The sequence below is a fragment of the Corvus kubaryi genome, unplaced genomic scaffold (genome assembly GCF_017639235.1).
Source record: "Corvus kubaryi isolate FWS band 111438036 unplaced genomic scaffold, C.kubaryi_AGA036_p1.0 76, whole genome shotgun sequence".
Taxonomy (NCBI): Eukaryota; Metazoa; Chordata; class Aves; order Passeriformes; family Corvidae; genus Corvus; species Corvus kubaryi.
Genome location: NW_024582063.1, coordinates 1693492 through 1707219, shown reverse-complemented (window position 1 = coordinate 1707219; position 13728 = coordinate 1693492). Strand labels below are relative to the sequence as shown.

Genomic DNA, 13728 nt, shown 5'->3' with positions numbered 1-13728 from the left:
CCATAGGTAGGGATGGAAATGCTGCAGCATAAAGCTTCTTTGTTCAGGCTATAGCTGGATTTACATTAAAGTTCTTACCAACAGAGCGTATTAGTTTAAAACATTTAAACTGTAGCCTACTGAACTTTATAGTATAGTTCCTGTGTCAAGTATCTTACATTAAAATAGGCTGAGAATTTTGAGGAGCTGTGATGTTTTGTCTTCTAGCAATTCAATTACGAGCTGCCAGACTTAATTACCATAGAGTTGTTATCCTACGTGATTTTGAGAGTAGAAGTTGAAAAGTATGCTCTCTAATGGCAAGCACAATTGTTATTCTGCCAGTTTTTCCGGGTGAAGACTCTCTTGAAGAAGTTTTAAGTGTGAATGAAGGATTATTACTTTGCACCAGAAATGCAGCTTAAGTTGGCTGTAACTTTATATGCTATTTTTTTTCTTTTGTAAGGAAGAAAAGCTTAGGGGCCTGTTTCCCAGCTTGTCTTATCCAGCAAAGGCATAAGAAGTTTCTCCCACCCCGTCAGGGAAAAAAAAAAAATCCCACAACCAAAGCCAACTCGCCTGTGTTCCATTAAACTTTCCTTATCCTTTCTATGTAGTAAGGACTCCATTTGCTCTCTACCCCTTTGCCTCTCCAAAATGCACATCAGAAGTGTGAGATCAGATGCTAACTTCTTTCATTCTCCCCATTTTATAAACAAGAAGTGATAGAGGGAGAGGTTGTTTTGTCCAAGCTCACAGAACAAATAAGAGCAGAATTCGGTTGGTGCGTTTTCCCAACTCGCATTCCTTTGCTGTTATCAGTGGGTTATGCAGCATCTGTACAGCTCAGCTCCTCAGGCTGGGTTACCTGCACGGCCCTCCATGGAGGAGATGGAGCATCTGAAGAGGATGCAGGCCTTTGGAAGAGCTATTTCAGTTGTAGAATCTCTCCTCATTCCTGACTGGCAGTTCAGATGACACATCTGTGGGAGAGTCTCACACTTTGGTAGAGCCTGCTTGTTCTTCCTCACAGTCTCACAACTGGAGGTTGTTTTCTTCATGTCTTTGGAGATTTTAGAGTGACGTGGGGCTTTTCTCCAGATACGTATTGGGCAAGACTCATCTCTTTTAATATTTAGGATTTCATGTGCTGTTTCACTGTATTGATGTATTTTTAAAATGCATCAGAAAAAGCAACTTTCCAGCCATCCCAGAGCCTTTGCTTTAGTTTGCTTTACTTTTGAGTGATGTTGTGTTATGTTGTTCTGATCTTACACAGTGCATCAAATCAAATAAAATTCAAAGTATTATTTTAAGATGGATACTGTAACTGAAGCAGTTTAATAGTCCATGATGACATTTATAGCATTTTGTGAATAGCACTAATATAATGGTAGAGTTAATCATCTAATTGTCCATATTCTATTAAAATGGCATAATTTAGGAAATGAAATGAATTTTCAAATATGAAGTGTCCAAATAACATCCTTCTGAACCACAATTAAGGCACTGAATATTAAAAGAATACTTTCCAAGAAAATGGTCTATCTCTGGATGCTTTATATACATACATATCCTGCTACTACTGTAATGAGTTTTTCCCAGATGCTTTCACACACTCTGTGTGTGTTCCTTGGCTGCGAGATACCAATTATTCAATGGAATATTCTTTCTAGAAGGTTCCACAGTTGTGTTTTCACAGGTGAGACACAGGCCACTGTATCTGACTAGCTCGTTGACAGCATTGTTCTTGTCCTGACGAGGAAATCTTGTACTGCAAACCTTGTTTGAAGAAGCTTCTTATTGTGTTGTAAGTAAACAATAAGCTAAAGCAGGGGTTTGTACTGGCACATCCTATATTCTTCCACAAGAGAATGAAGCAGAGTACAGGAAATGCAGAAAGTGTTAATATTTGAATGTGACTGAAATGGACATAAAATTTGGAATAATTTGGTACTGAAACAAATGCATGAGAACAAGGAAAAAAAGGTTTAGGCTTCACATACATTGGAAGAGATGATTATCTGTAGGATACATGGTGGACTACATGGGATGTATATGTATGAAATATATAAACTGGACATGACTGTAAAAATAATTTTAAACCCATGTAGATTAATATTCAGAATCTGATAGGGCAAGGCAGTAGCAAAAGCATGGTGGTTTTTAAATGGACACCTCACAAATAGATGGAATCAAATTAACAAATAGACTAAATTAGATGATTCACTATAAAACAAGGAACACGACTGTGAATTTATATTGGTGAATTTTATGTCTTAGTTTATCTTGTAATTTGCTCGAAAGAATTCACCCAATCAGGTAGTAATCATTCAATTCATTATACTCCTATTAACTAAATTATTGGAAAAGAGCATGTTTAAAGAAAACTTGCCAGGAGCAGAGATTGTGCTTCACAAGATTGTTTCAAGAAGCATTTTTTTCTTTATTTTCCTAGTTTGTGCACTCAAACCATTACATTAAACATAAAAAAAAGGAAAAAAATTGCTTTGGGCTTTTAGACATAAAACTATCTAGGAAATAGGAACAACAGCAAAATGACCAATTCTAATTGAATTTGCAGAAACATGCTTATCAGTCTATACTGATTAAAACTCAGCAGTGAATATGCACAGTAACTTTATGCCCTGGCTTCCTGTGTGATTTTCTATGTGCCAGCATCTTTTCAATACCCATGGATCTTTGAAACAGGGAACATTCAGAACTGCGTACTTGTCACCTTGTGGTAATTTTATGCAGCAAAACACTTGGAGTAACAAACTGTTAATGGGCCCAATTATTTGTGTACAGTGGGATCATGAGCTTCCAAGTGATTTCCCTTATTAAGCCGGGATGTCTGGTTCCCTGATGCCTCAAAAGCCCTGATCAGGACCAGAACCCTGTTGAATTCAGGCACACCGAGTAAGGCTTTTATTTTTGACCAAGATAATGCTATGAAAAACCAGTGAATAATGCAGTGGAAGAAAAGAGAGAGGATGAATAGATATAATAGCAAACCCCATAGTTGGGCCTTTTACCTTCCTGCTTGTTTCTGTAGTTTTGAATCATTTGTTGAATTTGTTTGCAGGGGGTTTAGTATTATTAGTTGTTACATTGCTACAGGTAACATACATGGATACCATTTTCTTTAGGGGTGTTTGTGTGTGTTTGCTTTCAATATCAGCCGTAATATCCCTCTTAGAGATGTGACATTTTGGGGGATATCTAATTTCTGAGGTTATGTATATAAAATTCTGATACAAAACCCAACAAAGATTTTTTTTTTTTGGCACAACTCAGCTCTTTCTCTCTTTTGTTCATTGCCGCATCCATCCTTGGTATCTGCTTACTTCCAAAGTACCTTTGCAATGAAAACACACTCAAGAAATTTCAGCTTTGAGTGTTGTTTTCTTCTAAAGGATTTTGGGGTGAGGAAAATAGAAATACAGGGTCTTAGAATTTAAAAAGCTTTAGACTTGGAGCTAGCATTTTTAATACAATGCTGCAAATTCTCGACCTGCATGAGCTGGAGTTTGCTTTATCCCCAAGGCAGTAAGGGAATTCTGATGAACAGCACATCTCTCTGTTTCAATAGCTGGCTTTTCTTTTTGTGCAAGCACTTTTTTTTCTGTGTAGAATTATATCCTGATAGGATACATATCATTACCGTGTCTGTGTTCCTAGAGATTTTAAGCCGCCTTGTTTATTTTTCAGCTCTGAAAAGTTGATTTAAAGGTCGATGTGGCTAGCTATTCTCTCTGGTAGGTTTTTGCACTGCTGTTTGGCAATTTTGAACAAGAGCTGTGCAGTGTGATGCTTTTTGTATGCTTTCCCAAGCAATGTTAGTCATCCAAAATGTCGGCTCCTATAAGAAGATTATTTTAGCAAAGAAATAGATGTGCATTGTTATGGTTTCTTTAGCTTTGCTGTTTCTCTGCTGTGTTTTTGTCATCGATGATTTCTTAAGAATCTGCAAATCCAAAGGCAGCCGTTTTTCCCCAGTCAAGTAAATGCTGCTTTTGTTAGGAAAATTTCTGTTGTCCAGGAGCTTTTAGACAACCAGAAAAGCTGTGCAAAAAGAGTAAAATATATTTAATTTTGTCGAACAATATGTTGACCTAAACTGAACAGCAGATCTCACTGCAGGCTGCACATGAGAAGGGACTGCCTTCTGCTGCTTATTCATAAATCTTACTGATTAGCAAAACCTTTCATTCTACCCATTGATTTACTGAATTCCTCCTGTTTCCCCATGCATTCCCATTTGGCTCCCACATCATGTCTTGGACTTGTTACGTGTTGTTTCTGCAGCAGCACAATGCAGACACACTGGAATTGAAATCAAAGCAAGAGCTGCTTTTGCTTTGTTCAAAGGCAGACATCTGTGTGGGGTTTCCTTTCCCACTTCACACTGGTGGGATGGTGAGACACGTGAACAGCAGGCACTGTCCCCACTGCTGCATGAACCAGGGCTTTACAGAAATCAGAAATTCGTGGTTTTGTTGCCTGGAGGCCTTGAAGCATGAGCAAATGTGGAAATTTTTCCACTGTCATAGATGGTAAAATAGCTTGGCCCTGGGTGCTGTGCTGGAGTAAGTCGGGAGGAAACCTGGGTCCTTTACTCTTAGTCATCTATCTGTTAGATAATCTCTTCTTATTTAAACACTCAGGACTGTTCTATGTAATTAGATAAACACTTAAAGATAGACACATTCTTCCAGAACACTGGATGTTATTTATTGGAAAGGTTAGAAAATCAAACCTGTTGTTTATCTTAAAAACTGGATGCCTCCCAACTCCTTTCCCACTCCTTTTCCCTGACATAGTACTGTCATTACATTACTGCTTCTGTTTAATTATTCATAGCCCATCTATAACACCACCACTTAGAGCAGAAATGGGCAACTACTGCACTATATCCTCTGCTTTATGCAGTTTGGTCAGGTAAAGTACAAGTCACCCAAGCAACATCTTTTGCTAGCAGCTAAAGGTGTTTATAATTTGATGCTCACAGTGCTATTGAAGAATGATAGCTAGAGTGAGTTTATGTGCAAGTTTTGATATAATTTAAAGCCTTGTGCTGCATGAAGAAAGGTAGGAGAAAGGATGGGATCTGGCAGTATTTTCCGTATTCCCTTTGTTATGGCCCAAAATCACTCCTAAGGAGCTGCTGACCTGGGAAAGTATCAGCAGGCTTCCTTAAGTAAGCATTTATTTTGCTTTTTGCTTCCGTTCTTTCAGCCTACAGACTCTGATGCAATGAAAACACAAGGACTGAATAATTTAGGCCTGATGTGTGATACCACACAATAAAATGGTACCTGTACTTGGCACAGTACAGGTTTCCATGTACTAACTTATGTGTAGTGTCCTGCCTATGTAAAACACATAAAAAGGTCTGGGCTGAGGACTAAGAAGGATTGGAAAACACCAAAACCACAGCAGAACTTTCCTAATCTCTGTATTTTTCCACTCTGTCCTGTGGAGCATCTGCATTCTCACAGTTGTAAATGCTGTGGTCAAGACATCTCTGTTTCTGCTCAGAGGGATTTTGTCCTTTGCATTGTCCATTTTTATGAATTTGATATCAGATGAAGTATCATAGAATATCTTAAGTTGGAAGGGACCCATAAGGACCATCAAGTCCAACTCCCTGCTTCTTGCAGGACTACCTAAAATGAAACCATATGATCAGGAGCATCAGTCAGGTGCTCTTTGAACTCGGCCAGGTGAGATGCTATGATGACTTCCCTGGAGAGCCTTTTCCAGTGACTGACCACCCTCTCAGTAAAGAACCTTTTCCTAGTATCCAATCTGAACTTCCCTGTATGCAGCTTTGTGCAATTTCCATGTATTTTCTAGAGGAACCAAATGCTTGGGCAGCACTTGGTATGTAAAGATGTCCTCTTTATGTAATACTAGTGTGGAAATGAAGCCCTGATTAGTTCAATTTCAAATACAGCTTTGGCACCATTTTCCTGCTGTGTATTGTAGCAGTAGGAAATGATTACATGCAAAAAGATAGCATAGTTAAATTACATCAGTTATTTTAAAGTTACTGTAAAATATACCTTTATTTTTTTTCCTGCAAACAATTTGTTTAAACATGGATAGCCTCTGTTAATAAAGCTGTACTGACACTTCTTGATACTGCAGGTGTGGGAATGTGATGTGTACATAAATGCATATAAAATGTTGTGGTCAAAGTTGAGTTTCCTTTACAAAGAGTTTTCACAAAAAAAGGGAAAAGATTTGAAAAGATTTGCTGAGACTGCATTCTGGGCATTTCTTTTCTTAATTCATATAACCGCTTCTAGTATTCAGTTATCTGAATGTCATTGGTTATCTGGATGTCTGAGATGCATTAGGTCCAGATTGCAGAAGGCATGCAAATTATGCATGTTCCATCTAACTGATTTAAAAATTAGAAGTATTCGCCCCATGATATAGGGCACAAATCTGTAACAATACAATTAATGTTTGTAACCAATAGAGGAGAGATAATGCAGCAGGTTAATGTAATGTATCCAGGCTGAGTGACTTACAAAGTTGATTTAAAAATGAGTGACTTTAATAAGTAGTTTTCTAGCATACAGTCCTTGTGAGATACTGCTATGAACAGAATACAAAGGAATCCCGTAAAGAGGAGCTGAAGTAAAGGGCAAGAATAACATGCTGTAAGTCACCAGCAAAGGAAAAACAGGCTTTGAGAATGGTGGTGAGCAAAGAGGAGAATGGGTAGCTGTGATGTTTTCTCTTTGATGTGCAGCATCTCTCTGCAGGTTTTCTGATGAGGTGCAAGTTCGCCAAGTACGGTGGCAAGGCAATGTCATGCTCTTCTGAGCCCTTTTTAAGAAGGGAGCATCTCAGGCTGGAGCTGTAGCCCTGATTTTTTATCCTGCTGTCTGAGCTAATGGACAGAACTTCTAATATTGTGTGGTATGCTGCATACTATATACTTGTGCCAAAAAGAGCCAAGAATACTTACTGAAGATAATGGGGTGTGACCCTGAGCTGCAGGCTCAGCAGCAGTTTCACTTACTTTACTGCATTATGTTGTCAGTTTGATGGCAGGCTGCAAATCTTTGTGTTTGTTGATACAAACAGGTAGATATACATAATTTTTAAAAATTCTATAATCAAGTGTAAAGAAAAGCTTCGTGTTTTCTATGAGTAATGAAAGTTATAAGGAGGTATATGTAATAAAGCCCTCAAAGGAACAGATACTGTCTGGTTTTAAATGCTTCACCTCAGAGAATCATAGCATTATTTAGGTTGGAAAAGACCTTGAAGATTATCAACTCTGAGCACATCCCTAAGCACTGCATCCCTGAGCACCACATCTACAAAGCTTTTAAATGTTCCCAAGGATGATGACTCAAACACTTCTCTGGGTAGCTTGTTCCCAGGGCTAGCTTGACAACCCTTTTGGTGAACAAATTTTTCGTAATATCCAGTCTACACCTGGTGCAACTTAAAGCCATTTCCTCTTGTCCCGGTGCATGTTACCTGGGAGAAGAGATCAACCCCCACCTCGCTACAACCTCCTTTCAGGACAGCATTGACTCTGTTCTTCCTCTGGTAACTTGAGTTTTGCATTTTGAATGCATTTATGCATTCTTTTTTTTACCAATCCAAAACTCTTTTTACAAGGTAACCAAGTGTTCTTAATCAGAGTTGAGGGCAGGTGGGCAGCAGTTAAAATGTTGTGTCTAACATAATTGATAAAATTCTTTGGAATAACAGACACTGTGGAAGTATCAGAGTGAAATGTTGCTAAAGGTGTATTTTTTTAAACCTTAGGCTGGGCGATGCAGGTTGCAGCCTTTGTTTTCATTCAGAGAAAGTGGGAAGATGACAAGAGTCACTTTGAAAAAATGCTGGATTATTTCTGTGACATTCGTGAACCACTACAACTCCTCATCTTTCCAGAAGGAACTGATCTCACAGGTAGGCTGCATTTATCATCTTCTCAGGGTATGTTCAACATAGAAATTCTTTGTTGTTTATGGAAAGAATTTAAGCAAGTCCAAGGCAGGAGCAAGACTTGGTTCTCATGGGTAGTAGAAATGATAGTAAATGTTCAAATGATGTGCTGATTCATGTGAGAGGCACAAACGTAGTTCCACTGAGAGACTTTGCCAGTCTTCCTGAAATAACTTACATTTCAGAGCATCTGATGATTAACAGTGCTTTTTATTGGTCAGTACTGTACATGCACTGCATTAGCAAAAGCAGGTTTCAAGACCTGGAATATATCACTTGCATGGTCCTATTTCCTGAATTACTGTGACAAAATAATTTCATAGCTATGAAAGAGTGACTGCAAAGGGTTATGATTCTATTTGATTTCTTGCCTAATGTTTTAAGAGGGGAACATGGAGACACTTGTTCCTTAGGCTGTGTAAGCACTGTAAGCATTCTGTATCTGCCTCTATTATGGAAATAACTCTGTAAAACAAATGTTGAGATTACCATAGGAGTAAATGTAATGAGTTTGATCCTGTATTAATTTTTCATCAGATATCTACCTTTGTACAGGTATCTTACAGCATCAGTGGCAAGCTGTTAACCAGTGCTGAAGACAACTCAAGTTGTCTATAAAAGAAAACACTGTATGAATGTTCTGTGGTGGTTCATGCCTCCAGCATGATGCCTGATTTGATAAGCCTTATCTTTAAATAGAAAATCAATTGCAATTAAGCTTCTAACTTTTAGCTTATTTAGAAGACTTTTGCTATACTTTCTATTGCATATATTCACAAATCATATTTTATTGCAAAGCCACATCAGTAAGTAGTAGACATGGTATAAGAATAACTAGCATATCCTGCTGTTTTTTCTTCTGTATTCCAAATATCCTTAAAATGGGTATGTATATAGTATTCAGATGCTGTCATGCTGTAGGGAATTGTCATCACTTGATCAGCCTTCCTAAAAGAGGATAAATTCATTGAACATTCCTGGACTGCTTCACATGATATCTCTTGTTGAATTGGTTATCTTGTATCTGAAGTTAGGAAGAAGGATGGAATTTTCTTCACTGAAAGAGTGGTGAGGCACTGGCACAGGGTGCCTAGAGCAGCTCTGGATACCCCATCTCTGGAAATGTTCAAGGTTAGGTTGGATGGGGCTCTGAGCAACCTGGTCTAGTGGAAGGTGTCCCTGCCCATGGCAGGGCGTTGGAAAAAGATGATCTTAAAGGTCTCTTCCAACCCAAACCATTCTATGATTCTATGAAATTATCTCACTTCAAATATTTTTTTTTGAGTTCATGAGGAACTGTCTCCTCCTAGCTCTCATAATTATGAGGTGCAATCTCACAGAGTCAGGAGACACCTCCTTAGAGCACTCACACACTCTGAACAGGTGTTTCCATCTCAAGATGTCCGAAAGAGTTGGATTGCTTGTGATTTATTCCATGAATTATGTATGCCTTTTAATCTCTAGAAGAATCTAATATTCCTGAGAGACAACAGATTTTTAAAGAATTGAGGAAGTTTTGTACTGGAGCTTTAAAAAAGATTTGGCTGTGGACTGAGACAGCCACAGTGTGTTAGTACTTGTGCTGCAGAGTCCAAAAGACTGGTGGTGAGGATGTTCCCACCTCAATGTAGAGCTGCTTAAGGAAACACAGGGTTTTCTCTGTGCTGTAGTTACTGATATAAATGACATAGGCTAAACAGCTATATGCTGTTGATACCATGGAAACAAGTTTCTTCATTTAATATAAAAAAAATTCTAATGAAATTTTCGAACGCAGATTGTTGACAGTTTTTTTTCATTTGGTAAGATATTTCTGTGGTTCTGATTACCCTTCTTTATACCTCTTTATACTCTTTATACCTCTTTATACTCTTTAACTTCACAATGCCCAATGGAAAGCTGCAGTAACTGTGCTGTTCTGCTGAGACCACCACAGGTGGGTGTGAGCGGCCCTGGAGGAGGCAGAACGGTGGGAAGGAGGGAGTGATGGGTAGGGAAGACAGTAGGGCACTGCTGTGCTGGCTTCTGACATAATAAACTGTCCTGTGTTTACCACTCTTAACTTGCCATCAAGTATTGAATGCCACTTTGATATTACATTTGTGCATAAAAGGATGAATAGAGACAGGCAAAACCCTGGGACTTTTTCTGTGGAAGTAAATAGCTCTCCCTCTCTGATTGTCTTCACAGGAAATATTGCTTCATATATATTTTAAAATATTATAGGAGACAGGGAAAAATCCCTTGACAAACTAATCCTGACCAAGCAGTAAATTTATGCCATATGAGAATGCTAGAACATAATATATGTAACATTTTGAAGAAATTATTATCAGAGAACTGTTGCATTATTGACATATTAGGACCTATTGCAACCTCATGTTCCATCCTTTAGAATAATAAATAAACTGTGGGTTTTTTCTGAACAGTTGCTCAAAATTCTAGGGAACATTTTGCAAAAATAGAGGCAGTGACTCTTGTTTTCTGACCAAATGGCAGAACTGCTAATTACTTCTGAAAACAAAATTCCTCTGGTGCTTAAAATGAAAAGTAACATTCTACATCGCTAAATAGCAGAATTGCTGTGCAGCTCTGTGCAGCTGCTGTCATTTTTTTATCCTCTCAGTGGCCATGTGACAATGATAGATTTACTCCTCTTTATAATATTTTCAGGTATTTGAGAATGAGATTTCAAAGAAATGTAAAATAAGACTGTATTTATTTATGGGCTACTGCCTGACTTTAAGGTGGTGAAGTACTTTGCAGTGGAAGATGCTGCGTAAATAAATTTTAGAAATAGTAATGCCATGAACCCTGAACACTGTATTTGCAGACGGGATTGTATAGGGGCTGAGGTAATAATTGTATAATTATATACTTATTTCTGATAGGTTGGCCATCTTTTCACTCTGGAGTACTTGAAGGTTAAAGCTCAAAGGTATTTTACTGTAATTGCTTAAAAAGAAGCCCTCAGCCGGTAAACATGTAGCCAGACTTTCTGAAGCCCTGAAGAAAACAAAGCAACCATGAGTTTCATGCTTCCAGAAAGCTGGAATACAACCCACCATACTGCCTGTTCTTTTTTTTTTCTTGGTGTTCCTTACAAGATTGTTTGTAGTAATTCTTCAGAAAGCAGTGACAGAAAAAAAAGTTGCTGTGTTGCTCTGTGCCTGGTAAAGCCTCATTTCCTCTGGATTTGTGTTTGCATCCCTGTACGTGGCCCTTTCTTCATGCCACCTGCTCCTTTTTCTGTGTGTTTCCTTCCGTGTGACATTTCCTCACAAAGCTCTTGCCGCTGCCTTGGCAAGAGGCGTCGTGTGCTGTGGCTGCCCCTCGCCAGTCCCTGTGTCACCCAATGGACTCTGCATGCTGTGCTGAGAGCCCTGGCACACCAACAGCCATGGACCCCACCCTGGATTCTCCCTTATTCACATCTGTACTCTCAGAAGCTTCCCTTTACCCAGTTTTTTCTAAAGCTTCTGCTGGGCTGGATTATCTTTGAATCTCTTGTCCCTGATAAACTTTGTTTGCAGGGGACAATAGCTTCAAAAGTTAAGGGGACCAAACAGGTGGACAGAGTGTGATTGCACAGAGCTTTTTTCCTTGAGGAACAGCTAAAAATCAAGTAGGAAAGCTTGCTGGAGTTCAGATTTTGGCAGGAGTGTTGCGATGTGAATGATGGAAGGTAACAATCAACTGCAGCTGGATTTTTAACTTTGCTAGTAAATGTGATGTGCTTTGGTAGAACAAAGAAAATATTGATCACAAGCACTGGTAGGGGTTGCTCTAACATGGAATAGGTTGAAAGTAGCACAAGTAAGAAAAATTGCTTCATTTTTTCTTAAAATACTGACTGTGAGCCAATACAGCTTTCTAAATTCTATGCAAACCTCTAATAGATGAGGATTTTGTTTATTTATTTAGTATGAGAGACTTTTGGAGGACTCATTTATTCTTTCACTGTCTGGCACTAATATAATTTGAGAGAACTTGAAGTCACAGAAGAATATGCATGTTTTTATCAGTGGGTTTTTATACAAGTGAAATTAAAGGAAAAGGTAGTACTTAGTATCAAATTTCAGCTCACAAACTAAAAATGTAATTTTACTAAAAAAATAGATTTGTTAATATTATGCACAGCTTTTCAGGAGCAAAAGCAATTTAAGTTCTTTAAAATCTGTAACTCAAAAATTAAGAAAATGTGTTAGCATCATTTCTTCCTCCAGTTACTTGAAATGAAATTTTGAAGTGGAGTGCTTCTAGAAAGTGCTGACTTTCAGCTATTCCAGTAATTTTACAGTGTGGCAAATGGTATTTGGAGAAAAATGGGAAAAAATGTAATCAAATTATTTACCAAAGGTGGCACAGGAGCAAAAAAAAAAAAAAAAAAGACGTTTTGGCCAGAACCCTTAAATTCTTATATTTTTATGTAGTTTGGTAGTTGCTCTGCAGAAGTGTCTAAAGACTCAAATAAACTGAATGGTTGTACCTGTCACCACCCCACAGAACATGCTCTGAGAGGGTGCATGTTTTAGCTGAAGGAGACGGCAGAGGAGAGGCAAGCTGGTGTGAGACCTGAGGAGACAGAGCATGAAGCAGTTCTGGAAATGTCCCACATCACCCTCAATTGATAAACTGGTGGCTTTCCATAAAAATAACTTCTTCTCCTTATTCTTTTTTAACAGCAAACAGAACCAAGGTGTTAAAATACTCGTAATAGGAATGATGAGCAAAAACTTGGGGAGTAAATTTGCTTTGACTTAAATACAGTGTAAGAAAGAAAATACTTGTTCCTAGAAAGCAGCACTTGCTCAACTTTTCAGAAGGTTTGGTGATAGGGGACATTACCTGTAGCCAACCAAATGACGTGAGTGGCCTTTTGGGATTGAGGAGACCCAAACCAAGTGCATTTCCAGGTCCTGTTTCAAGAACTGCTTGATGCTATTTGTGTTGGTAGTTTGGAAGAAAAGAACATATGTTTCCGCTTTTTAAGGAAGTTTTTAGGCATCTTTCACTTTTTTTTATTATTCCACCTAAGACTGTTATAAACTGGCCTGTGGAACAGTAAGACATCTGCTTAAGTTTTGCAGCACTGACAGTACAGCCTGGTCTATTGATTAAGGGCTTTTAAAGAGGCGTTTGTTGTGTGAATTCTCCCAAGTTGCAGAGGAGATAAAAATGGGTTTCTAATTTCCTGGATTGGTTTTCTAACCTCTGGGTTTCATAAAATGGGGAGTATCACATGTTCTGCCTTTTGTTGAGCAGCAGAATTTGCTCTGAATTTCCCCCCAAAGGTTTGGGCACTGGTGTCTGGCACAAGGATCCCAAACAGCAGTGGGCATGAAGGTCCTTACATTGGATGACATGGCAGTCAGAGCATGTAGTCATAAGTTATAAAAGAGTAAGAAACTGATTTTTTTCCAATGCCAAGATTACAGGAGGGGGAGGGAGGGCATCACTCCTACTTTTTTTGTAGAGTGAAGGCTTACCCTGTCCTTGCTTTCAGTATATTATCAAAGCACATTGACCTTCCTGACTTGCTGTAGTAAGTAATGTTTAATGCACAAAGACCTGTGGCTTTATAGTTGTTAGGAAGGGGAGAGGGAGATGATTTTTCCAGATGACAATGATCGTTGTATTAGCTGGGAGCATTATTCTAGTTGTAAAATCCCATTACACTAGGGTCATGCAAAAGGGGAGGGGAACAGTCTCTGTTATATAAAACTTACAGTCCAGAGGCAAGACAGGCATACAAATGTCAGG

The 13728-nt window shown here is 38.5% G+C and overlaps 1 protein-coding gene across 3 annotated transcripts in view; it reads left to right on the top strand.

Annotated features, from left to right (window-relative positions):
• The window catches only part of LCLAT1 (lysocardiolipin acyltransferase 1), a 113197-nt gene that overhangs the window by 45285 nt on the left and 54184 nt on the right, over positions 1–13728 (top strand). For all 3 annotated transcript variants that reach the window (XM_042051614.1, XM_042051613.1, XM_042051612.1), the window contains one exon: positions 7783–7929. In XM_042051614.1, coding sequence (XP_041907548.1) covers positions 7783–7929 — 147 coding nt within the window. The remainder of the gene's footprint in view (positions 1–7782; positions 7930–13728) is intronic.